The 25,463-nt window shown below is 36.0% G+C and overlaps 1 protein-coding gene across 4 annotated transcripts in view; it reads right to left on the reverse strand.

Annotated features, from left to right (window-relative positions):
* Window positions 1–25,463, reverse strand: part of NUP62CL (nucleoporin 62 C-terminal like) — a 116,428-nt gene that overhangs the window by 19,333 nt on the left and 71,632 nt on the right. Inside the window, exons 3-8 of one of the 4 annotated variants that reach the window (XM_055106864.1) lie at window positions 19,098–19,233; window positions 11,638–11,788; window positions 10,995–11,044; window positions 10,715–10,849; window positions 8,365–8,476; window positions 650–5,326 (exon numbers count right to left, since the gene is read on the reverse strand). In XM_055106864.1, the coding sequence (XP_054962839.1) occupies window positions 5,105–5,326; window positions 8,365–8,476; window positions 10,715–10,849; window positions 10,995–11,044; window positions 11,638–11,788; window positions 19,098–19,233 (806 nt within the window). In that variant the 3' untranslated portion in view covers window positions 650–5,104. Of the gene's footprint in view, window positions 1–649; window positions 5,327–8,364; window positions 8,477–10,714; window positions 10,850–10,994; window positions 11,045–11,637; window positions 11,789–19,097; window positions 19,234–25,463 lie in introns of those variants that run through there. The other 3 variants (XM_055106865.1, XM_014343526.4, XM_055106866.1) reach the window with 3 other exon arrangements.

The following is a 25,463-nucleotide window of genomic DNA, read 5'->3' on the forward strand; positions in this document are numbered from 1 at the left end:
ATATATTTTAGTCTTGAAGCTTTGGGATACTTTATGAAAGAAGTAAAATGCCATGAAAATACTCAGTGAACTTTCAAATAATTACAAGTATAAGATTTTTCCATTGCCCATTCCTTTATTGGGGTGTTGGATAAATATTACCAGACATGATTATGGTTTGGTATATGAAGAAACAGAAAATGCCTATCCCTCACCCCATGTTGCCTCTCTAAGAGAAGTAGCACCATATACTTAAAACTAGTAACAAATTGGCTCAGATGCATTGCCAATTCTGTCATAAGTGGTCCCAGAAGAACTGGAGTTGCTGCAGTTTCAATGACTACCAACTCAGAAGACAGATGTGTGACTGCAGCATTGCCATCAAGTCAACCTCAAAATAATGTTGTAAATTTTTACAAAGAGAATAACAAGAGGGGAAACTGGTATTTGACTATAGTTACTACTAATTCCCAATTATCTAGACTGATCGGGAGGAAAAAAGGCATAGTTAATGTTAAACAAAGGAGGGAAATATCAAATGTAAAAATTGGTCATTACCTACACATGTTCAGACACTCCTTAATTCAATTATCTAGTACTTTGACACCTTTCTAGTTCAGTCCCATCACTTATCTAACCCATCACATAAGTTAGAGAAAGAAAGGGGCCTAGTTCTCTGTAACTTATTCATGGATATTGAAAAGTTGACTGGACTTTTATGTAATATTTTAACATATTTAAAGTGTAATGTTTCATTTCCAAATCATGCTTTTTTATTAGACACAGTCTCACTGTCACCGAGGCTAGGGTGTAGTGATGCAATCATGGCTCACTGAAGCCTCGAACTCCCAAGCTCAAACCTCCTACCTCAGTATCCCAAGTAGCTGGAACCACAGGTGTGTGCTACTACACCCAGCTATTTTTTTTTTTTAAGAGATGAGGTCTCACTTTGTTGCCCAGGCTGGTTTCGAATCCCTGGGCTCAAGCGATCCATCCACCTTGGCCTCCTGAAGTGCTGGGATTGCAGGCATGAGAGACAGTGCCCAGCCTCCAAATCACTTTTAAAGAGCCAACTTTTTAGTTAAATATATGATCTTCTTAGTGCAACAGTTGTCATGTTTTATGATGGAAAAAAATGTGTACTAAAATTAAAGATATTGAATTATCAAAACATTTCCCAGAATCCTTTTAAAATAAAGATTTGATTATATACAAGTTGAAGATTTCTCTTTAGTAAAAAACTATAATATTTGTATTGTTAAAATAACACATCTATTACTTTTTCTATAACGATTATTTGAGTAGAAATAAATGGATTCATTGAGCTTACTCAAAAAACTTTTCAGTCCACAGATCATTTCAGCATACATGATCCAATTAACTACTAAAAAACAAAATAAAATAACAAAAAACAACCTCTCTTAAGACAGCATAATTAAACCCTGCCACTCTCAATTTCTTCATCTTGTCATTTCCTGATATGAAAAAGAAAGTCTCCTTGGGTGGGAATGGCAAAAAGGAGCCCACAGAGTCAAGAAATACCAGGCTTTTTTTCTCATTCTTTTTCATGGCCTCCTTTGTCTCAGTTGAGAACCAATATGAAATCTCATCGCCTCTCCAGCTCAAATGAATTTTTAGCAAAAAAGTAACTCCAAGTAATCATTACTCTTCATTGTTTTACTCTTTTTATCCTGTGTTTACTTAGAACTTTCCCCAGATACCTAGAACTTATATCCTATCCAAAGTACTATCATACTTTGATAACCTTTGTCCTCTACTATTAGGTACATGACTAAGATTTGTTTTTATATTTAGTGATCCTACATTACAATTGTTTTAAGAGCATACCAGAAGAAAGAACACCATTCTGATAATAAGGAAGTCTGGATCCTGGTCCTAGCTCTGCCATTAATTAGCTGTGTGTTCTTAAAGAAGTCATTCAACCTCTCTGAGCCACAGTTTCTCCATTTAAATAAAGTAAGTCCCTTTTCAATGCTAACAATCTTAATTTTATTAAGGAAACACTGGCTGAAAGCCTTGAGATTTCATTTATGACAAAGAGAATCCCTGCCAAGAGAAAAAAAATCACTATAATTTTTCTCTACAGCCCAAATTACTTTTTGACACCTTCCTCAACTCTACCCGAGAAGCACTGATCACTGTAGAAAAACATGCGACAGGAAGACAACTAAGTCAAGCATTGTTTAATCTCATTCCTGAGTGTTTTCTAGTTACTGACACTCTCACATCTCAGCAGTTCTTATAACTTGTCTAGGTAAGTGGTTTTTGGTGATAAACTACCTGGAACTACCTTCTCTAGATCCAATTTAATAGCTACCTTTTGAATCACATGACCCTTCTTTTCTCTTACCTGACCACATAAACATAGTAAATTCTGATAATCAGTAACCAGTTCTGCCACTACCATTTACTGACATTGCTTCTTTTAATCCTTACAAAACCCCTAAAAGATAGATATTATCCCTCATTTTAAAAATGAAGATACAGACTCAGAGAGATTAAGTAACAATTAAGGTCACACAACAATTAAGTGGTAATGCCTTGACTTGAACCCGTATCTAACTGACTTAGAAACTCTCCCCATCAGGCAGTTTTAAAAAATATTAAAGCGATATAGAATTTAACCTCCCTCTGATAATTCAAAATAGTTTCAAAATTGATAGAATATTTTTTCCTTAACACGGGAGAGAAGGAAGTAAAGATGAATGATGATCTAGGTATGTCTGGAAGGGAAAGAAGCTGAAGAAGTTCATGGTTGATGACCTCTATTAATGCAGAAAATGAAAAATCTAGCATGCCAAATAATAAAATTTGTATTATTTTAAGGCCACATCTTTAAAAGTAGTTAACTCTCGTTAACTAGCTCCCATTTGTCTTAATTCCTTAGGCTTCATTATATTCCATATTTAGGCAAAGTCTATAAAAATGATTTCCACCCCCCAATTTTTAAGTCTATAGGAAAGTTGAGAGAATAGTAAAAACCACACACTTGTATGCCTTTTACCTAGATTAACCCACTGTTAACATTTTGCCACAAATTGCTAAATCTTCCTCTTTGCAAATTTTTGCTGAAAGTAAACCACAGACATGAGAATTCTCTAAATAACATAGCCTGAATCTTCTAAGAATAAGGATCTTTTCCTACATAATCAATAACTATCACATCTAGTAAAATAAACAATTCCTTAATATCATTTAATATACAGTCCATATTCAATCCCCCAATATTCTAAACAATATCTTTTTAGTTTTGATCAGTACCTAATCAAGGGTAACAAGGTAGACTTGAATGTTATGCCTTTTTTAATCTAAGACTATCCACTTATTTTTGTTTGCTTGTTTCGAATTTTTTTTCTCATAACGAACTTTTTGAAGAGTCCAAGCCAATTATCTTTCAGAATGTCTCACACATAGAATGTCTGATTATTTTCTTGAGATTAGATTCAAGTTAAACATTTTGGGTAAGAATACTACATCATCTTTCAGAATGTCTCACATGTGGAATATCTGATTATTTTCTTATGATTAGATTCAAATTAAACATTTTTGATAAGACTACTACATAAATGGTATTGTATACTTCTTATCATGTCAGATCAAGAGGCACATAAAGTCCAGTTATCCTACTATTGGAGAGGCTAAGTTTGATCACTTCATTAAAGTGGTACAAGTTAGATAGCTGTTGTAAAGGCACATTTTGTCCTTTGTAACTATTCAGTAATCTATGGAGTGATATTTTTGAGACCACATAAATATCCTATTCTCCAGCGATCTTAAACTCAATGGTTTTAGCATTCATTGATGATCCTTGCCTGAATCAATGATTGTGCTGGGGTTGCAAAATGACTCTTTTCCTCATTGAAGTGTACAATTAAAATGGGTGAACTTTATGGTATGTAAATTATGCCTCAATAAAACTGTTTTGAAAAAATTAACTCAGCAACTTACAGACTGTATCTGGTACATTTTCTGCTAGCATATTTTTCTGCCAAGAAATGACAGTTTGAACATTTTACGAATGAGGCAGGTGTTCAAGATGAGAGTGAGCTTAATGAAAGTGTTCTGTTGAAAGTTTTATTAATAGTAGTTTTCTAATTTTATCATTCCTTCTTTCAATAATTAGCTGGCATGCTTCTGTAGACTTTCTCCTATACCTCCTTTTTTTTGGAGTATCATTATAGATTCATGAGATTTTATTTTCCCTCAATCTATTATAATCTGTTACTACTACTATTCTTTTTGATGTTCAAACCATCCTAATGTGGCCAGTGGGAGTCCCTTCAAGCACAATCTTGTGCCCTGATATAACCTTATTAGTCACTGAACAATGATTGCTTTCTTGCACAAGAAGTCTCAAGCTCACTCTGTACTTTCCCAGCCTGAGGCATGAGATTAGACAGTTCCCCAAGAAGACTTGGTTCCTTTTAGTGTGAATGGCATTTAGAAACCAAGATCTAGGTTCTAGGTGTGCTCATTGCCACTGGGGTATGTCTGTCATTGCTTCTAGGCCATTTCTGTGTATAGAACAAAGGAACAGGAATTCATTACTCATATCTTAAATTCAAATTTATAATGCAAATAGAAAAGAAGAGGAAAAATAACTTGTATCTCTTTGACTTTCAATGAAAATCTTGACTTCTATTATCACTAATATGCTTTACTTTATTTCTCAATATATATGAAATGGTAGTAATACTGGTATTATAATTCTGAAACTAATAATAAACCTATTAAGAGAAAGTTTAAAATTTCCTTGATGTTCCTTATATCCTTAAGATGACCTCCTAGAAGGATGCATCATCAAGAACACTATGTTCAAAAGTTATCTGAACTGGGCGATTGTTATAAATTAGTTATGTAGGTTTGTTTAGTTTCAGTATGTATTCAATTTTAGTATTTGTCTTCCTTCTCATTATTTTTGACTTAATTCTAATTTTTTGGTATGTAAAACATTTATATGGCCCCCAAGTCAAAACTGTGTAAAAAGGCATATTCATAGAAGTCTTGCTTCTATCCCAATTCTATGTGCCCCATTCCTATCCATCCTCTATTTTCATTAATTTCTAGTTTATCCTATGTGTACTTCGTTTAAAAAAATAAGGAATTACAGTTTTTCAGAACTATAATACACATACTGTGCGTTAAGCAACACCCATACAACAGCTTTTATATGAGTTTGGTCATGGAGCATACAACTGACATGTATCACGTTTTCTACTTGCAATAAATACACAGAGTGGCATACAAGCAAACTCCCACCTGAATTCTGATCAATCCACTGCAGGGAGTCCATATGGGCATTCAGAATTCTGCAGATCTGGTGGAGCTAAAAATACATATAAGACTTTTAGATTATGATTATTCTGAGGTGGTAAATAAAAAATAAACATAAGAAATTGACATTAGGAAGTGACTTTTAATTTCTTCTGGTAAGAAATGGACTGAGAATTACTAAATACTAATTTTTTTGTTGCTAATTCATATTTGCAATGTTCATTATCTTTATATATTGGTTCAATTTAATTATTTGTAACCATCATGAATTGGATACCTACAATTCAATAAGAAACTGACTACCACAGTATAAAGAACATTAAGACACATTTCACAAGACAATGAATTCACATAAAAAAATTAAAAATAGCACCAGTTGTCAACCAAATCAGCAATTTTTAAAAAATGGTCTTACTCAGTTATCGAGTGTGTGGGAAAAATAGGTACATTCATATATAGCCAATAGTAATATAAATTGACCCAACCTTTCAAAATGTAAATTTTTATGATACATATCAAAAGCTTTAAAATATTCATACCTTTTGACTCAGTCAGTATATTCTATTTCCGTTATCCAGAGGAGATAATCAAATCTAAATATAAGTGGTGATTACTGGACTATTTTATATTGGCTAAAGATTGGAAACAATATCTCTACCAATCAAAAAATGATTAAATAGATCATGGTAAAGTCAACCCTGATGAAACATTATAGTACCATTAAAACTCATGTTTTCAAAGAATGGTTAAAATTTTTGGGAAAGACCATGAAAGAATATTAAGTGAAGATAGAATACAAAAAGTTATATAGTTTCCAGTACTCTTTAATACAAAAGAAGTATTTTTAGCAGCATAGCAAAAAAGACTAGAAAGAAATACACCAGTATATTATCAGGGTACTGTTAATATAGATGACTTAATTTTCCTTATGGATTTTGTAAGAAAATGTGACTGAATAACACAGTGCATAATATGAACTTACTTAATAAAACTTTTAGACATTAGGTGGTCTTTCCCATTGCCGCTCACAAAAAAAGGGGGAATAAAAATAGATAAATCTCATCACCGTGAATACTGGAACACATAGCTCCTATTTTTCTACCCTAGTATATGACCCAGAGTAATAAAGCTTTGTTAATCCGGTTACAATTATCTACAGGAATATTATTGTTCAGAAAATGTTTTTCCCGTTTCTTGTCCAAGGATTTATGCTCTCTGCAAAAAGAGCTGTCAGTGGTCTCTTTCTTCTTTTATTCTGCAATCAAACAGCAATTACCCTTTAATTGACTCATCTTAAACATCCCAATCACCCCTGCCAGGAAAACAAAAAGACTCAAACCATTTACTACCCACTACTAAAATAAAATAAAACAATCCAGGGCTAAGTAGAGAAAATGGACAAAGACAGAATTATAGTCTCCTTTTAGTTACTTGATTGAGAACACTCCACTTATATTAATTCAACACAGAGAAACTAGAAATCAACTCTGCTGAATGTCTAAATCTGCATATATTTACCTATGCACCAAAATTCTATTACAACAAAACAATTTTGAATTTTGGAATTACAATGGTAATCTAATATTTCATTAAGAGAAAATCTGTATTTTGTAAACTCTTGATCATTTGCGTGAACACAGGGACATGGTAGCATGAATAATTTCAGATTAATTTATATTTGTCTTTGTTCAACTTTAGATTCACCCAAAGTACAGAATGGCATAATTTTTATAGCGGGAAGGGACCTACAGATCATTTAATCTATCCTTGACATTTTGCAAAAGAAGGAGCCAAGACCCAGAGAGATTAAATGACTTAAACAAAATTCTAATACTTTCTCAGCTATAACACACTGTATCTTTATAATTTAAAAAATGGTAATGTGTATGTAGATAAAGAACTGTCTGTATATAATTGAACAAAGAGCTTACTAAAGAATAATCACCACTTACATATATGTCATTCATCTTCACCTACCCGATCCTGGCCTCACTCCTGATTATGATTAACTGATAGAAAGCACAATGGGAACTCCCACAATGGGAGATCCCTCTTACTACTACTGCCACAGAGTGGGAGCGGGAAAAGGAGGACTCCATTTAGCTGCTAAGACAACAGGGAAAGGTACAGGAAATAAGCTGTTTAATCAGAGTATAGAGAAAGAAAAAAAAACAATTCTTTCTTACTGCCAAATTAATTCACAGCACCTTAACTCTAATTGGAGCCTCAGCTGTAATTCCACTGATATAATACATTTATTATGAGCTAAGTAGTATTCTGTGGGGGCAGGTGTAAACCTAATAACCATATTTCACCAAGTTTCTATAGAAAAATGTAAAGTCTCAAATAGTCAACCTAACAAATTTTAAAATACAATCTAACCATAAATTAAGGATTGCCTGGTTGTGTTGAACAGACACAAGCATACCTACTAACACTTATATAAGTATGTAAACAAATATGTAAAAAGAAGAATGAACTGGCTAATAAGTGAACAGAAAAATAAATACAGGTACATACTTAGTTATGTGAAGAATAAGGGAGAAAAGCATGACAACTTAGGGAAGAGTAATATTTTCACCTTCCTGGGAATAACCACAAAAAACTCACAACCTTTTCTGCCTCTAGATGTTTCCTGCTCCACTAACCACACCCAAGGGGCTTCATATTTCTAGAGGCAGGAAGAAACACTATAGAAGACGGAAAAAAGGGACTAGCTTAAAAGAACCACAGAATGCTAATTTCTTTCTAGAGACAGGATCTCACTCTGTCACCCAGGCTAGACACAGTGGTGCAAGCATAGCTCACTGCAGCTTTCAACTCCTGGGCTCAAGTGATCCTCTCACCTCAGCCTCCAGAGTAGGTAGGACTATAGGTATGTACCACCATGCCCAGATAGATTTTTTCATTTTTTATAGAGACAGGGTCTCACTATGTTGCCCAGGCTGGTCTCAAACTCTTGGCCTAAAACAGTTCTCTTGCCTCGGCCTACCAAAGTGCTGGGGTTATAGGCATGAGCCACCATACCTGGCTGTATGCTAATTTCATACTAAATCTTGGTTGCCTAAGTACACAAAGCAGTAAACACACCGGATCAGTAGTGTCAGAAGAACTTTCAAATGTATTCAGGTGATTAACAACGTCCTTGAGATCTTGGGCCATTTGTTTCAGCTGAGCATCTATACTTTCTGCTAATCTGTAACTGAAAAGGCAAGTAAAATAAAGGGATTAACAAAAAGTGTTTTCTCCACTACCTATTGTTATTGATATATAAACATGACACTACCAATTGGATTTGCCTTAATTCCCCTGTCTTTTCAGTGGAGCTCAGTTATGACTACTGATATATTTTCATGGATGCAGCATTTGTGACGTTATTATTACCATGTTCTAAAAAGACTCCAAATGAGAAGACTTTTATCTACCTTGCGTTTTTACCTTCACCTATTTATCCTCTAGGTGAATACCCTGGGGATCTGCAGAGCAAAGGAATCCTTTAAGGTGTCAAAATACACCTATAGGACATTTACATACAAAAGAGAAGTTATTTAGGGTTTGGCAATATTCAATAAATGCTGAGATGTCTTCAATGATCTTGAATACACAAATTTTCAAAATAAAACCTCATATAAATATACTTCATCAGGCAAAAAAGATGTTTTGAGAAATGAGCTTCACAATAATCAAAGATAGACAAACCTGCTAAGTTCACAAGTTAGTTGCCTAAATTCTCGAGATTTCCACCCAAACCACACACACACACACACACACACACACACACACACACACACACGACCCAGTCAATAAATATGTTTATGAGAATTAAAGTGGCCAGAGGATTTTTCAACCTTAATGTGTATAAAGATTGAAAGAGTCAATTAGATTTGTAGGTAACAACTATCTACTGCCTTTCTATGGCATAGTACTTATGCCATAGAATTGGTTGCCTACATTATTGAAGATTCTGGTAAATATTTCATCACAATACAAATCTGAGCCGGGTGCGGTGGCTCATGCCTGTAATCCCAGCACTTTGGGAGCCCGAGGGGAGTGGATCATGAAGTCAGGAGTTCGAGACCAGCCTGGCCAACATGGTGAAACCCGGTCCCTACTAAAAATACAAAAAATTAGCTGGGTGTGGTGGCGCATGCCTGTAATCCCAGCTACTCAGGACGCTGAGGCAGAAGAATCGCTTGAACCCAGGAGGCAGAGGTTGCAGTGAGCCGAGATCGTGCCACTGCATTCCAGCCTGGGCGACAGAGCAGGACTTCATCTTGAATATATATATATATTCAGATATATATATATATATTCAGATAAATATATATTCAGATATATATATTCAGATATATATATATTCAGAATATATATATATATTCAGATATATATATTCAGATATATATATATTCAGAATATATATATATAATTCAGAATATATATATAATTCAGAATATATATATATATATATGTATGACTACAAAGGAGCAACTGGAAAGGAACTAATGTCATGAAGATTTCTTCAAGCTACAGTTAGGATCTTATGGCCAAAAATGTAACTCTATATGTTTCAAAAAAATGATAGAATGCATAGAAAGCAATACGAAGAAAAGAAAAATTCACAAAGGTTGAAATACAAAAGCAGAAACTGATTTAGGTTAGTATAGATTAGTTGTACTTACCACATTTAATGCTCCTACAAAAAAGTTAACTTGCAAGCATGTTAAAAACAGGCCCAGTCTTAACTCATAATAAGTCATTGATAAAATGTGTCCAATTTAGTCTCAATCTAGATTATGTTGTTCATTCATACAAATTCTAATACTTAATAAATTGGCCAATTACCAAACCTCAGTTCCAGAGAAATAAAGTTACTTTGGGAATACTGGCACTATATTGACAGAAGGTAAAGACTGAAGAGTTCACAAATAAAATATAGCCCTCCTAAGACATTGACAAAATCACTCCATTTTTGAAAGCTATACAGTTTGCCTCCAGATTAACAAATTGCCTTTAAAATAGCAAATGATTTATCACTAAAGCAATTGCATGACTATTAGTTTTAGCAGAATCAACATAAAGAGGAGACCATAAATATCTCACAATACCATGACACCATACACATAAAATTTGTACTTCTAATTTAAGAACAAATTTGACAAATACAAAAACTTTACAGTGAACATGCATAAGGTTGACAGTAATAACAGTAAACAAAATGCTATAAAACAAAATTGCCAGAATGATTTCTTCATTTACAAGCATCCAGAAAAGATAACCAGAAAACAATCAAACAAATTGATAAATGTCAACTACAAAAGCTTGTCCCTTTCTACCGATTTGTATTCCTTGCCTTCCAATTCGACTTTTCCCCTCTGTTCCTGGAATGCTCTCAGAATACGTAAGTCCTGCCCCATTCTTCAATCTTTATTCAGTTACTTACGTCTCCACATGCTCCTCATCTGCATCCTGCAGATAATGAAGTCCACTCTGGTCGCGCGTAGACTCCTCTAAATAAGTCAACAGAAATTCTAGTTCCTGCTGCTGTGACAGGATAAAATCCAATTCTTGTTCCAATCTGAATAAAATAAGTTAATAAAAAGGCTGATGAAAGGAATTTGGAGTGACAAAAAGAAAAGAGTTAACAAACTACAGAAGGAAAAAAAACACTGAATAAAAAGATAGGTCTTTAATCTTTCAACCAAGGAAATCTAAGGTTCTACCTTTTCTGATCCAGTTTCACTTTGTTCACTTCTCCATGTAAAATACGAATCTATAAAGAGAAATATGAATACAACAATATAAGTATTTGAATTTATATAACAATTTTAGAGCAATATTAATTTTCTCAAATACACTTCAAATATGAAAGATTTCCTTTTATTCAGGGTACTTATTGCCTAAGGAATATACTTTGAGCTGCTCACCAATATTGGAATAGAAAATTAACCACAGGGCTGGGTATGGTGGCTCATGCCTATAATCCCAGCACTTTGGGAGGCTGAGGCAGGAGGATCACTTGAGCCTAGGAGTTTGAGACCAGACTGGGCAACGCAGTGGGACCCTATCCCTACTGAAAAAAACACACACACAGTTAGCCGGGGGTGCTGGTGTGCCCCTGTGGTCCCAGCTACTTAGGAGGCTGAGGTGGGAGAATTGCTTGAGCCAGGGAGATCGAGGCTGCAGTGAGCTGTAATTGCACCACTGTGCTCCAGCCTAAGTGATAGAGCAAGACCCTGTCTCAAAAAACAAAAACATAAACAAAACAACAACAACAAAGAAAACCACAAAACACAGGTCTATTTTCTTGTGTTCATCTGCAAATACTTGCACAATGTAGGTAGATTAATGAAAATATCTTCTTACCATCTCACCATTCTCAATCAACGCATGGTCCCAAGCATTGACCTGAGTGGCCTGGAGAAGAAAGTACTTCTCTTGATCTTCCAGCTCAAGGTTCCACTCATTTATAAGACCCTCCAGATGACCATATGTCATCACAGGAGTGGCTACTACACTAAAACATAAAAAGATGCAGGATGATCCAATAATCATACTTTAAAAAGTGTGATCAGATTTTAAAAACGAACACAGGAGGACTCTGAGAAGAAAACAGCATGTAAGGAATTTCCCATACCTGCTTCCCAAGAAAACAAACATAACTGGTAAAGATGATTAAAAAAACAACCCCTCAAAGTCACTTGAAATTATCCTAGGTGAATATAGTAAATAAAGATTTATTAAGAAACCTACTAAATCACAGCAAGAATAGCTAAAGTCTGTGCCATAATCTGCTCCTTCTCTTCCCCTCATCCCAGCTCAGCATGAGAGAAGCTCCTTTCTGGGTAGGCATAGCTAAGGAGATAGGATTCTCTCTCCCCCAGCTCTTAGTCAAAGTGACCCATTCCCTGTTTGAGTAGTATCCACAAGAGAGTGGGCATTCCCCACTGGGTAGAACCATGCAGAACTCTGATTCCCCTGCCAAGTGGTATCAAAAAAGGCTCAGCAACTAGCTGATCTTTTGGCCAGCAGAGCCAGTCAATGGTGATTCCTCTGCTGGGGTAGTGTCAGCAGGGCTCAGTGGGAAGGTAATCATCAATTCCCTAAGTGGAAGACACAGGCACGATTCCAATTCCTCCACCAGGGTTCTTTCTGTGGGATCCAATGACAAGTTGAACCTAAATCCCTACCCAGTAGCAACAGGGCTCAATGAGGCAGAATGAGGCAGGGTTAGTCACCATTAGGCTTCACCTCTTGCCTCTGGTGTCAGAGAGACCCAGTGGGGAGCTGAATCTCTATACCCACCCAGCATCATTACAACTGAACAAGGTGATTCAAGTTAGGGCTTGTAGGGATCCCACTTCCTGCCATCCATGGGGTCAGCAATGCTCAATGAGAAGCTTGACCTCCACATCCACTGGCAAAGCCAAGACTAAATGAGGTAGGGCAAAGAGCGCCTAGTCAGTACTTTGTCCCCCTTCTCCCATGAGCCTGTGTCAGCTGGGCCCAGTAGAGAGCTAAGCCTTCATACCAACCAAGGAGGCTGAATGAAGTGATGTGAAACAGAGTAGTTGACATTATGCTTCTTCTTCCCTCCCCTTGTGTCAGTGGGGCCAACAGGAAGCTGAAATTCTGCCTCCATGTGCAGCAACTAAGCAGTGTGAGTCAGTCCTCCACTTCCCCTTGATCTGGGGGCTCCAGGGCCCAGCTGGGAGCTGAGCTTACATCTCCACTTACTGGCAATAAAGTGGTAGCATGCAATGTTCACCTTTCATGAGGGATGAGTCAGTGGGGCTAAGCGGGAAGCAGTTTCCATACCACCCATCTGCCTTGAGGCAGCGTGGTAAGTGCTCCACTTTTGCTGGAGTGGTGTGGGTAAGGTCCAGTGGGAAGCTGAACATACAAACACACCCACCCCTTGTACTACATGTCAAAAAAGAGATGCTTGATGAAAAAAAAATATGAAAATAGGACCTAGACTTTCCTAACATAATAGACAAAATGTCCAAGATAAAATTTTAAAAATTACCTATCATATCAAAACCCAGAAAACCCACAACTTGAAAGAGAAAAGACAACAGATGCCAACACTGAGAGGTATCAGATGTTGGAATTATCTGAAAAGAATTTTAAAGCGACCATCAAAAAAAGGCTCAAACAAGCCATTTCAAATTTTCTTAAAACAAATGAAAAAACAGAAAATCTCAGCAAAGAAATAGAAATTATGAAAAACAACCAAATGAAACGTATAGAACTGAAATGTAAAATAACCGAAATAACAAGCTCACCTAAGGAATTTGATAACAGAATGGAGTCAACAGAGGATAGAATAAGAAAACTTGATGACAGACAAATATAATTTACAGAAAAACAAAGAAAAACTTCGCAGAAACAAATGAAAAATGTCTCAAGGACTTGGAAGACAATAATAAAAGCAGTAACATTTGTATAATAAGAGTTCCAGAAAGAGAGGAAAGAGAGAATGGGACTGAAAAACATATTTAAAAAAAAAGATTGAAAACTCTCAAAGTTTGTGAAAAGATATAAACTCATAGATTCAAGAAGCTGGACAAACCCCAAACAGAATAACTCAAATCCACACTAAGACACAAAATAATTAAACTTCTGAAAACTAAAGACAAAAAAAATCTTGAAAGCAACCAGAAAGAAAAAAATGCATTACTTAAAAGGGAGTATCAGTTTAGATGACACCAGATTTCTCATCTAAAACCATGCAGGCTTCAAGCACTGAATGAAAAAAAGTGTCAACAATGACTTCTGTATCTGGTGAAAATGTCCTTCAGAAATGAAGGGGGAGATCAAGATATTCTCACACAAAGTCAATTCAAGATAATTTATTGCTAGTAAAGCTACCCTTGAAGATTAAACAGAAAGGAAATGAAAACAGAAGACTTGGAACATCATATAAAGCAGCGATCCCCAACCCTTTTGGCACCAGGAACTGGTTTTGTGGAAGACAATTTTTCCACAGATGGCGGGAGGGGCCTGGGGGAGGATCAACAGGCATTAGATTCTCATCAGGAGCGCACAACCTAGATCCCTTGCATGTGTAGTTTACTATAGGGTTCACGCTCCTATGAGAATCTAATGTCTGATCTGACAGGAGGCGGAGCTCAGGCAGTAATGCACGCTCACCTGCTGCTCACCTCTTGCTGTGTGGTCCGGTTCCTAACAGGCTACAGAGCAGTACTGGTCTTCAGCCCAGGGGTTGAGGACCCCTGATATAAAGTAAGGAATATCAAAATGGGTATAGACAAGGTAAATATACTATTCTACTTCTCGTTTCTCAAATCATTTGATGGCTGAAGTAAAAATTATAAACCCATGTGATGTGATATTCAATGTACACAGAAGAAATGGCTGAGACAACCATACTTAAAAGCTAAGAAGGGTAAAAGGAACTAAATGGAATTAAGGTTTCTGCACTTCACCCAAACACTGTAGTGGTATGACTACACTGTTGTAAGTAATGCATGTATCTGTAATACCTAGAGCAACCAGTAATAAAACTATACAAAATAATGTATTTAAAAACACTATAAACAGAACAAGATGAAACCCCCCCAAAATACTCAAACAACTGACAGCAGGGTAAAAAAAAGAAAGAGAAGAACAAAAATCAGAGGCAACAAACAAATAAAATGGCAGATTTAAGCTCTAACATGTGAATAGTTACCTTAAATATAAATGTGATAAACATACCAATTAAAATACAGAGACTGGAAGAGTGAATAAAAAATGATCCAACAATATACCGTCTATAAGAAATTCACTTCAAATACAAGGATATATTAATACATAGTTTGAAAGTAAAAGAATGGAAAGAATGTACCATGCAAGGTTCATTCTTTTAAAAACAAACGGCTATATTAATATCAGATAAAGTGGACTACAGAACAAAGAAAATTACTAGAACCAAAGAGAGACATTACAGAGTGATAAAGGAATCAAGGCATCCAGAAGGCTAGCAATCCTAAATGTATAGGTGACCAAACAAGAAAGCCTCAAAAAACATGAAATAAAAACTGATAGAGCTAAAGGGAGAAATAGAGAAATCCACAATTAAAGGCGGAGACTTCAAAAAGCCACTCTCCACAACTGAAAGAACTACTAGACAGAAAGATTCCAATAACACAGTATCTGAAATTACAGTGAAGCAACAGAATCTAATTAACATATATAGAACATTCCACCCTGCAGCAGAAAACACAATTTTCAAATGTCCATGGAACATTCATCAAGACAGACTGTATCCTCACCCACAAAACAAACCTAAATAAATTTAAAAGAACTAAAATCGTACAAAGCATATTCTAATACCACAATGGGATCAAAGTAGCAATCAATACAGAAAAAACAACAAGAAAATCTCCAAACACTTGGAAATTAAACAACACACTTCTAAATAATAAATTAGTCAAAGAAGGATTCACAAAGGAAATTTAAGAAGTATATAGAGCTGAATGAAATCACAATATAACATAATATGTAGGTCACAGTTAAGGAAGTGTTGAGTTGGGTATTTATAGCACTAAATGTGTACGTTAAAAAATAGGAAAAATCTCAAATCAATAGTCTGAGTTCATACCTCAACGAACTAGAAAAAGAGCAAAATGAACTCAGTGCAATCAGAAGGAAGGAAATAATAGAGTAGATATCAAGTGAAATTGAAAACATGAAAAGAATAGAAAATGATTAATTAAACAAAAGCTGGCTCTTCGGGAAGCGATCGATAAAATTGATAAAAGAAAGACACAAACCACTAACATCAGAAATGAAACAGGAATATCCCTACAGCCATTAAAAGGACAATAATGGAATACTATGAACTACTTTATTTTTAACAACATAAAAAATGGGCCAACTCTTTAAAAACAATACATTCATCAAAGATGAACTAGATAACCTGAATAGTTCTAGAACCACTAAAGAAATTGATTTGTAATTTAAAAGCCCCTTTAGCCTAAAAGCCACTTTAGCTGGGCGCAGTGGCTCACGCCTGTAATCCCAGCACTTTGGGAGGCCCAGACGGGAGGATCACGAGGTCAGGAGTTCGAGACCAGCCTGGCTAACACGGTGAAACCCCGTCTCTACTAAAAATACAAAAAAATTAACTGGGCGTGGTGGCGGGTGCCTGCAGTCCCAGCTACTCAGGAGGCTGAGGCAGGAGAATGGCGTGAACCTGGGAGGCGGAGCTTGCAGTGAGCCCAGATCGTGCCACTGCACTCCAGCCTGGGCAACAGAGCGAGACTCCGTCTCAAACAAACAAACAAACAAACAACAACAACAACAAAAAACAAAAAACAAAGATTAGCTGGAGGTGGTGGCAGGAGCTTGTAATCCCAGCTACTCAGGAGGCCTCAGCTGAGGCAGGAGAATCACTTGAACCTGGGAGGTGGAGGATGCAGTGAGCTAAGATCTTGACACTGCACTCTAGCCTGGGCGTCACAGTGAGACTCTGTCTCAAAAAAAAATAATAATAATAAATAAATTAATAAATAAATAAATACCCCTTTAAAAGAAAGATACAGGCCGAGAAGTTTTCGCTAGAGAATTCTGCCAACATTTTATGAATTAACATTAATTTTACACTATTTCTTTTAGAAAACAGAAAACAGAATACTTTCCAGATCATTTTATAGAGCCAATATTACCCTGATATCAAAACTAGAGACATAAAAAAAGACGAAAACTACAGACTAATATCTCTCATGAACTTAGATACAAAAGTCCTCAAACAAAATACCAGGAAACCAAATTTTTAAAAATGTATCAAAAAATTATACACCATGATCAAGTGGGATTTATTCCACATATGCAGGGCTGATTGAACATCTGAAAATCAATCAGTGTAATCTACCACTTCACCAAGATAAAGAAACAAAATCTTAAGACTATCAATTGAGGCTGAAAAAGCATTTGACACAAATTGACTTTTGACAAAGGTGCAAAAGCAATTCAGGGGGGAAGATAGTCTTTCAATAAATGATGTTGGAAAAACTCGACATCCACAGACAAAAAAAAATTAATCTTGACCTAAATCTCACACCTTATATAAAAATTGACTCCAGTTGGATCACAAGCTTAAATGTAAAATGTGAAACTATAAAACTTTTAGAAAAACACAGAAGAAAATCTTTGGGATCTAGGGCTAAGAAAAGATTTCTTATAATTGACACTAAAAGCACAATTCATTAAAAGAAAATGTGATAAACTGTAACTCATTAATTAAAGGTTTTGATACAGCAAAAGGACCCTGTTAAGAGGATGAAAAGCCAAGTTACACAGTTAAAGAATATACTTATGAGCCACATATCTGACAAAAGACTGGCATCTAGAGTACATAACAAACTCTGAAAACCAAACAGTAAAAAAATCAAATAATCCAAGTAGAAAATGGACAAAAGATATGAACAGACATTTCACCAAAGAGGATCTACTGATGGCAAATAAACATGTGAAAAGACGTTCAACATCATTAGTCATCAGGGAAATGCAAATTAAAACCATAATGAGATATCACTTCACATCTGTCAGAAGGGCTCAAATAAAAAGTAGTGACAACACCAAATCCTGGCAAGAATGCAGACAATCTGGATCACCCATACATTGCTAGTGGGCATGTAAAATGGCACAGTACTCTGGAAAAGAATTTGACAGTTTCTTAAAAAACAAAACAAACAAAAAACATGTAACCACCATACCACCCGACAACTGCACTCCTAGGCATTTATCCCAGAGAAATACTTATATTCATAATAAACATGTACATCAATGTTCACACCAGCTTTTTTCATAATATCCAAAAAACTGGAAACAACCTATATGTCCATCAACAGGTGAATGGTTAAATAAACCATGGTGCATCCACAATACCATGGAATACTACTCAGAAATAAAAAAGAACAAACTGTTGATGCACACGACAACTTGGGTGGATCACAAGGAATTATGCTGAATAAAAAAATCCAATCCCCAAAGGTCACATATATATGACTCTATCTGTACAACACTCTTGAAATGTCAAGATTATAGAAATAGAGAACATTAATTGTTGCTCAGGGTCAAGGAAAGGAGGGGAGTGGGTGTGGCTATACAAGGGTAACAGGAGGAATCCTTGTAGTGATAAAACTGTTCTGTATTTTGACTGTAGCAATATCAGTATCTTGGTTGTGATATTATACTGTAGTACTGTTGAGATGTTATCATTGGAGGAAATGATATAAAGACCATACAGAATGTTGTGTATTATTTCTTACATATACATGTGACTCTACAATTATCCCAAAATAAAAAGCTTAATTTAAAAAATGAACAAATACTAGAGAGAAACATCATACACAGGCTCCAGAGCTTGACTGTCTGAATTTTAATCCTGGCTCAACCATTAACAAGTATGCGACTATGAGCAGATTATAAAATCTCTATATGCTCTTGTTTTCTCACCTATAAAATGGGAATGAAAATACTGCCTACCTCATAGGGTTACTGTGAGGATAAATGACATGATGCTTGTAATGCATTGTCATCTTGCTAAACATACACAGATTACATACACAGTAATTGCACAATAAGTGGTAGCTATTATTAGTAATAGTAATGATTCTATTATAATGATATTCAGAAGGTAAAGGTGTGCTGCTGTTTATTCAACTTCCTAAGCTACAGAAATCTTTCTCTTGACTGTTCCCTCAACTCAGTCATTTAGCTAACTTTCAAATATTATTCTAAAGTTATCCAAGCAAATGTCTTGTACATGATAAATAAAATGAAACACATGCAAGTTTTTAAATAAATAGGCTTACCTAACAGTTGAAGTATAAGGTACAAGGTTTTCAAACCCTCTTGATAACAGTTGGTTTTGGTTCACAGTAAAGCCACTGGTGATTGTGGTAGTAGTGTTGGTGGTGAAAGTGGCGGTGGTAGTCGTTGAAGTTGTAACTGGAAAATAAAGTGTATAATGTTAGTAAGAAATGAGAAATTTGTTTCATTTAAGCCTTGATCATTCAGATTTAAAATTATGGAGGCATTTTTAAAAATACAAATTTGAACTCAAAGATGCAGATTTGAATTCAACACTGTTGTAATATGAAATAATAAATGGCAGGCCAGGTACCTGGATTAACTTTCCAGCTGAAAATCCTGGATAAATTCATAGAAAAATAAAACTTCTAACCAGCCCAATAACTATGAAAGAAATCAAATCAATCCTCAAAATTCTTCTCATAAAGAAAACTCCAGTCCCAGATGCCACTGCTGGTAAGTTTTATGAAACTTTCAAGAAAAGAATAATTGCAATTTACAAAAGATCTCTGTACATCTATATCTTTGCATATTTACATGACTGTATCTGTGTAATTAATTCCTAGAAATAAAATTTCTAGATCAAAGTGTCAGCATGCTCTAAATTTTAACATAACTTGCCAAATTGCCCTATCTAAACAATTTTGCCAATTTATGTCCCTATCAATAGGAAAGAGTGCCTATTTCTTTATACCACAGCCAATACTAGGCATGCATTTTTGCAAACTCTAGTCAAAAGCCTCTCAAAGCTTTATCTACAGCCCAGACTCTCTCCTATATGTCTTTTTCTGTTACACCCCTATTAGAATGTCCTGCTCTCTATAGATAAAATCCTAAGTATACTTCATGGCTTGACTCAAATTCTTTGTTCCCCATATTTATCACCCACTTCTCTCCTACTCATAGTTTCCTTTGGTTTTCTAAATTTCTGCAGCAATTTTGGTTCTTACTACACACTGAGCACTTAATGAACAAGGCACAGAAAATTGTGGCTGCTAGGGCATTGGGAAGGTTTTATTTTCTTCTTTTTGGTTCTCTGCATTTTCAAATGTTCTTACAACTAGTAAATGCTGCTTCTGTAACAAGAAATCTGTTATGAAAATATAACGTACATGATTGTTTGTTTTATGTTAGCTTTGCTTTCCCAATTAGCAATAGTTTCAGGTTAATGGCCACACTAGATAAATGCATAAACCATGGTGCCTGCTGCAAGCACTGACTACTCTGAGGGAGGCTGGCCTAAGGGAACATTCCTGCTGAGGGAACAAGCTCAAATACCCATTCTTTGTTCCAGATAACTCTGTCCTTTTTGTTCCTGGTTCAAAGTTGACTGGGCAGGATGGCCAACTGAAGGATGGGAAGCCATCCAATGTACTACTAGCAGCCTACCTGAGGGTCTGGCACAAAAAGCTCTAGTGAAACAGGATTAATATGAGTCAGAATTTCATTTTCAAAAATTTAGCAATATGGAAAAATCTGACTCTAGGCAGATACTGGGAAATATTTCCAAAAGTATAGAAGGAATCCAACTATAGGCAAAAAGACTTGATAGGACTGACAGAAGAAGGAGATGAAGTAGAAGTAAGGGACCATGAGCAAGTCACAATTAAGAATAAGGTACAGCAGGAAGGCAGAGAAAGAGGTAAGGAAACCAATGAGAAATTTAAAAAAAGAAAAAAGTAGACAAAGGGAGAATAACCGAATTATGTATATGCAATGTTTGATTTGGGAGGTCCCTAAAGCTGCCTTAAGAATAATCTTAAGTTCCAATTTCCTTAAGGTAACAGTGTCGTGGCAATGACTTTACTTGAATTCCACAAGACTCCATTTCCTTTTTGGCCACAAAGGTTCTTATGATAATTCCCCATTCTTTATGTTAGCCCTTGTGAGGGTAAAATGTGCACCACAGAGGAAGACCATGCCCAATCACAAAGAAGCCCAGGAGTCACTATGGTTAGAACAGTGGAGAGATTACAGATTGGATCTTGTGTGATATTCTTTACAACCATAAGTCATCATTTTATTCATCTGAGAACAAAAATCTTACCTGAAAGGAAAACCTTCCTCACAAATGCTAAAAATTAATGATAATGCCAATAGACTCCCTTTATTGATTAATTCAACCAAACACTGAGTAACTACTGCATTCAAGACAGAAAGAAATTTTTTTTAAAAAAAAAATGAGCCCTTCTTGTAAAGGAGAATATCTTCACCCAAAGATGGTTTTCTAATAAAGTAATCTGTATTTCCTAACATGGATAGATATTCAAAGATATATAATTGGCTAGGCATGGTGGCTCACACCTGTAATCCCAGCACTTTGGGAGGCCGAGGCAGGTATATCACTGGAGGTCAGGAGTTTGAGACGAGCCTGGCCAACATGGTGAAATCCCATCTCTACTAAAAATACAAAAATCAGCCAGATGTGGTGCACACCTGTAATCCCAGCTACCCAGGAGGCTAAGTGAGCGACAGAGCGAGATTCTGTCTCAAAAAAAATAAAAGAAAAAGAAAAAAAAAAGATGTGTACTTAAGAGGAAACAGCAAATTCTAAGAATGTGTACACACACACACACAGAGTATGGTACCATTTTTATAAAACAAATTTAATGTATGTATATGCTTAGAAAAAAGTCTAAAAAGATAAACTGTTCTCTCTAGAGGGAGTGATATGTATAGATGCATGTACGAATTGTTTTTACCTATAAGCAGCCCAAACATAAAGGAATCCTGAGTCATTTTAAAATGGTATGATTATTTTAACTTTTTTTTTTTTTTTTTTTTTTTGAGATGGAGTCTCACTCTGTCACCCAGGCTAGAGTGCAGTGGCACAATCTTGGCTCACTGCAACCTCCACCACCTGGGTTCAAGTGATTCTCCTGCCTCAGCCTCCCGAGTAGCTGGGACTACAGGCACGTGCCACCACGCCTGGCTAATTTTTTGTATTTTTAGTACAGACGGGGTTTCACTGTGTTAGCCAGGATGGTCTTGATCTCCTGACCTCGTGATCCACCCGCCTCGGCCTCCCAAAGTGCTAGGATTACAGGCATGAGCCGCCACACCCGGCCTATTTTAACTTTTTATACAGTTTTATTTTTGTTATCTTTCATGCTATTTTTAAAGGCATAAATTAACTCTGGCATATTCAAATAATATTTCAATTAATACCAAATAAAGGAATGGGTTTGAAAGTTCTATCACAGTCTGATTTTGCAAATTACAACTTTGGTCTTAACCAGTTAATACAGTCAATCCTACAATATCTGTGTAGTAAAAGGGAAGTATGGTTCTAAAAATAATACAAAAAACTACACACTAAATTTGAACTCACATTTAAAAAATAATGAAAATAGCCTTTAAAATATTCTACTATGAAATTTTCCTATCCTGTCCCTGATCAACAACTATACATCTCAATCCATGCTGCAAATGGACATCATCACCTTCCCAAACTATAAAAAGCAAATTTCTCTTAAAATTTGCTGATTATACCTAGGGCAGACAGTAATCCCAAATGGCTGTAAATCTACAGATACAGATGCTTGAAAGCTGCTCTGCAAGACTGGTTAGTGAGATGAAGAATCTGAATAAGTAAATACACTTGAAGAGAAAGAAAGGTAAGTAGGGGGAAGAAAACACCCCAAATTGGGGCTGTCAGGTTGAGACATACCTAATGGGGAGAAGGGTAAGTGCTTAAGGTCCTGGTGGGTGAAATGGTGTGTATTAGTCTGTTCTCATGCTGCTAATAAAGACATACCTGAGACTGGATAGTTTATAAAGGAAAGAGGTTTAATTGACTCACAGTTTCACATGGCTGGGGAGGCCTCAAAATCATGACAAAAAGTGAATGAGGAGCAAAGTCACATCTTACATGGTGACAGGCAAGAGAGCTTGTGTAAGGGAACTCCCTTTTATAAAACCATCATATCTTGTGAGACTTATTCACTATCACAAGAACAACATGAGAAAGACCTGTCCCCATGATTCAGTTACCTCTCACCAGGTCTCTCCCACAACACATGGGAATTATGGGAGCTACAATTCAAGATGAGATTTGGGTGAGGACATAGCCAAACCATATCATGGTGCTAAGGGATGGGCTAGTGGCAAAAGTAGTATTTGTAGGAAGGAATTTGAGACTTATATAGATAAGGGCTGGGTATGACAGCATCATCAAAGAGGCTGCCCATTCATATTTCAGTGATTCAACCCATGACTAAAAGAATCAGGGGTTTTTTTGTCATTGTTTTATGGGGAAATGTGTTACATTTTTTGCGAATATGGTAACTTGTAATGTTCTTATGACACACCCTTCACAAGTCTCATACATTGGCCAGTTAGTCTACTAAACAGTAGAAACTCATAAGGTCATGTAAAAGAAGAAATAAAAAGATGAGGCCAGGTGTGGTGCCTCAAGCCTACAAGCTGAGCACTTTGGGAGGCCAAGGTGGGAGGATAGCTTGAGCCCAGGAGTTTGAGACCAGCCTGGACAATGTAGTGAGACCTCATCTCTACTAAAAAAAAAAAAAAAAAATCAGTTGGTCATGGTGGTGCATGCCTGCAGTCCCAGGTACTCAGAAGGCTGAGGTGGGAGGATCGCTTGAATCCAGGAGATTAGGCTGCAGTCAGCTATAATCACGCCACTGCACTCTAACCTGGGTGACAAAGTAAGACTGTATCTTAAAAAAAAAAGGGAGGGATGATATACATGTCTGTTTAGGAATAATTATTTTAAGCTTAAAAGGGATTGACTTTTAGTTTAAGCCAGATTTAAAAAGATTCATTTAATCCCTAAGTAAACTTCTTACAGTAAAAACAAACAAGACTTCTCCAAAATGGAGTCTAACTTAAAAGACAGGTTTGAGTAGATGACCCCTTACCACCCAGCTCTAATAGCTATGGGCAATGGATAACCAAGTTTTCTTCCATCTACAACCTAACTAGCTCCTAACTGGCAGAAACAAATTTAGAATAGGTCTAGGGAAACTCCTATAACCAACTTTAGAAGAGGGCCAACTTCAACAGAGGTCAAAACTTAAATTAACTTTTAGAGAAAAAAAAAACTTTATCAGTCTCAACCAGCTAAATACTGTGATCAATAACAAAAATTCTTAAGTTTGATGGTTGGCAAGAATTTGGCAGCTGTTTTGCCTGTAGTCATCTCAAAGAAGTAGCATCATTGATATCAACTGTCTCATTGTACTCTTTGGCAATCATCTACATAAACATATTGGTGTACCTTTTGGATATTCTGATGAGATGGTCAAAACCACTTAGCCCTAAAAGCCATAGAACCTACTTACTGCTTGTTATGAAGCACATTTCCAATGAGAGCCCCAAGACATCCTGATAGTTCTAAAATCTTACTAACTGCAGTAGGAGCTGCTCCACCTGCTCCAGGGAATAATTTTAATGCAAATCCCAAGGTTATAATATCAAGTGTTCTAGCCGAAGTTGTTGGAGCACCAACTGCAGAGAACAACATAATATTAACTATTACCCTTTAAATCAAAAACAGTGAGAAATTTATATAGTCTTTTTCATCTGAAGAGTCCTTTAGAAACTTTTGGTTAAACTTCAAAAAACCATGGTCAAACCATTTACATGAAATGTCCAGAAAAGGCAAATATATGGAGATGGAAAACAGATTAGTGGTTGTCTGTGGCTGAGGGATCTTACTGCAATGATGGAAATGCTCTAAAACTAAATACAGTGATGGTTACACAATTCGATAAACTTACTAAAATTTCTGGATTGCATACTTAAAGTGAGTTAATTTTATGATGTGTAAGTTATAATTCACTAAAGTTAATTAAAAGATATTGTGGTCCCAATATCTTTTCATTTTGTAGACAAGGACATCAGAGGGAGAAAAGTGGGGGAACCTGTCAAAGGTCAGAGAGCAAGTTTTGACTGAACATGGAATTAATTCAATAATTTTAACTCCAAACCTTGGACATGGTCATATTCATGAAATCTATCATAGTTGAGAAGGATACTGCTTACATGTATCAAAATGATTCCAGAATCATAGTCATGTCTCAAAACTGAAGTCTAAGTGGTAGAAAACATAATTCATGTGGTAACCAATCTTAACTAATGCCTAACTATGCCAATAACACAAGAGGACGGTGATGGTTAATTGAGCACTATTCATGCTCAATTAAGCATCAAACATTTTCTGGCTAGTTGTATTCCCAGGAATGGAGACAATCTTACTGTCATAGAGCTGGGGAGGGGGGCTATTACAGCTAGAATTACAACAAAATTTAATGATGAACATTATGATATTGTGAAGAAGAAACCTTGAAAGAAGTCAGTTTATAGAGGCCTGTAAGAAAAAATTGCCTAAGACATACAAAATTCAG

This window comes from Pan paniscus, chromosome X, assembly GCF_029289425.2.
Source record: "Pan paniscus chromosome X, NHGRI_mPanPan1-v2.0_pri, whole genome shotgun sequence".
NCBI classification, from domain to species: Eukaryota; Metazoa; Chordata; class Mammalia; order Primates; family Hominidae; genus Pan; species Pan paniscus.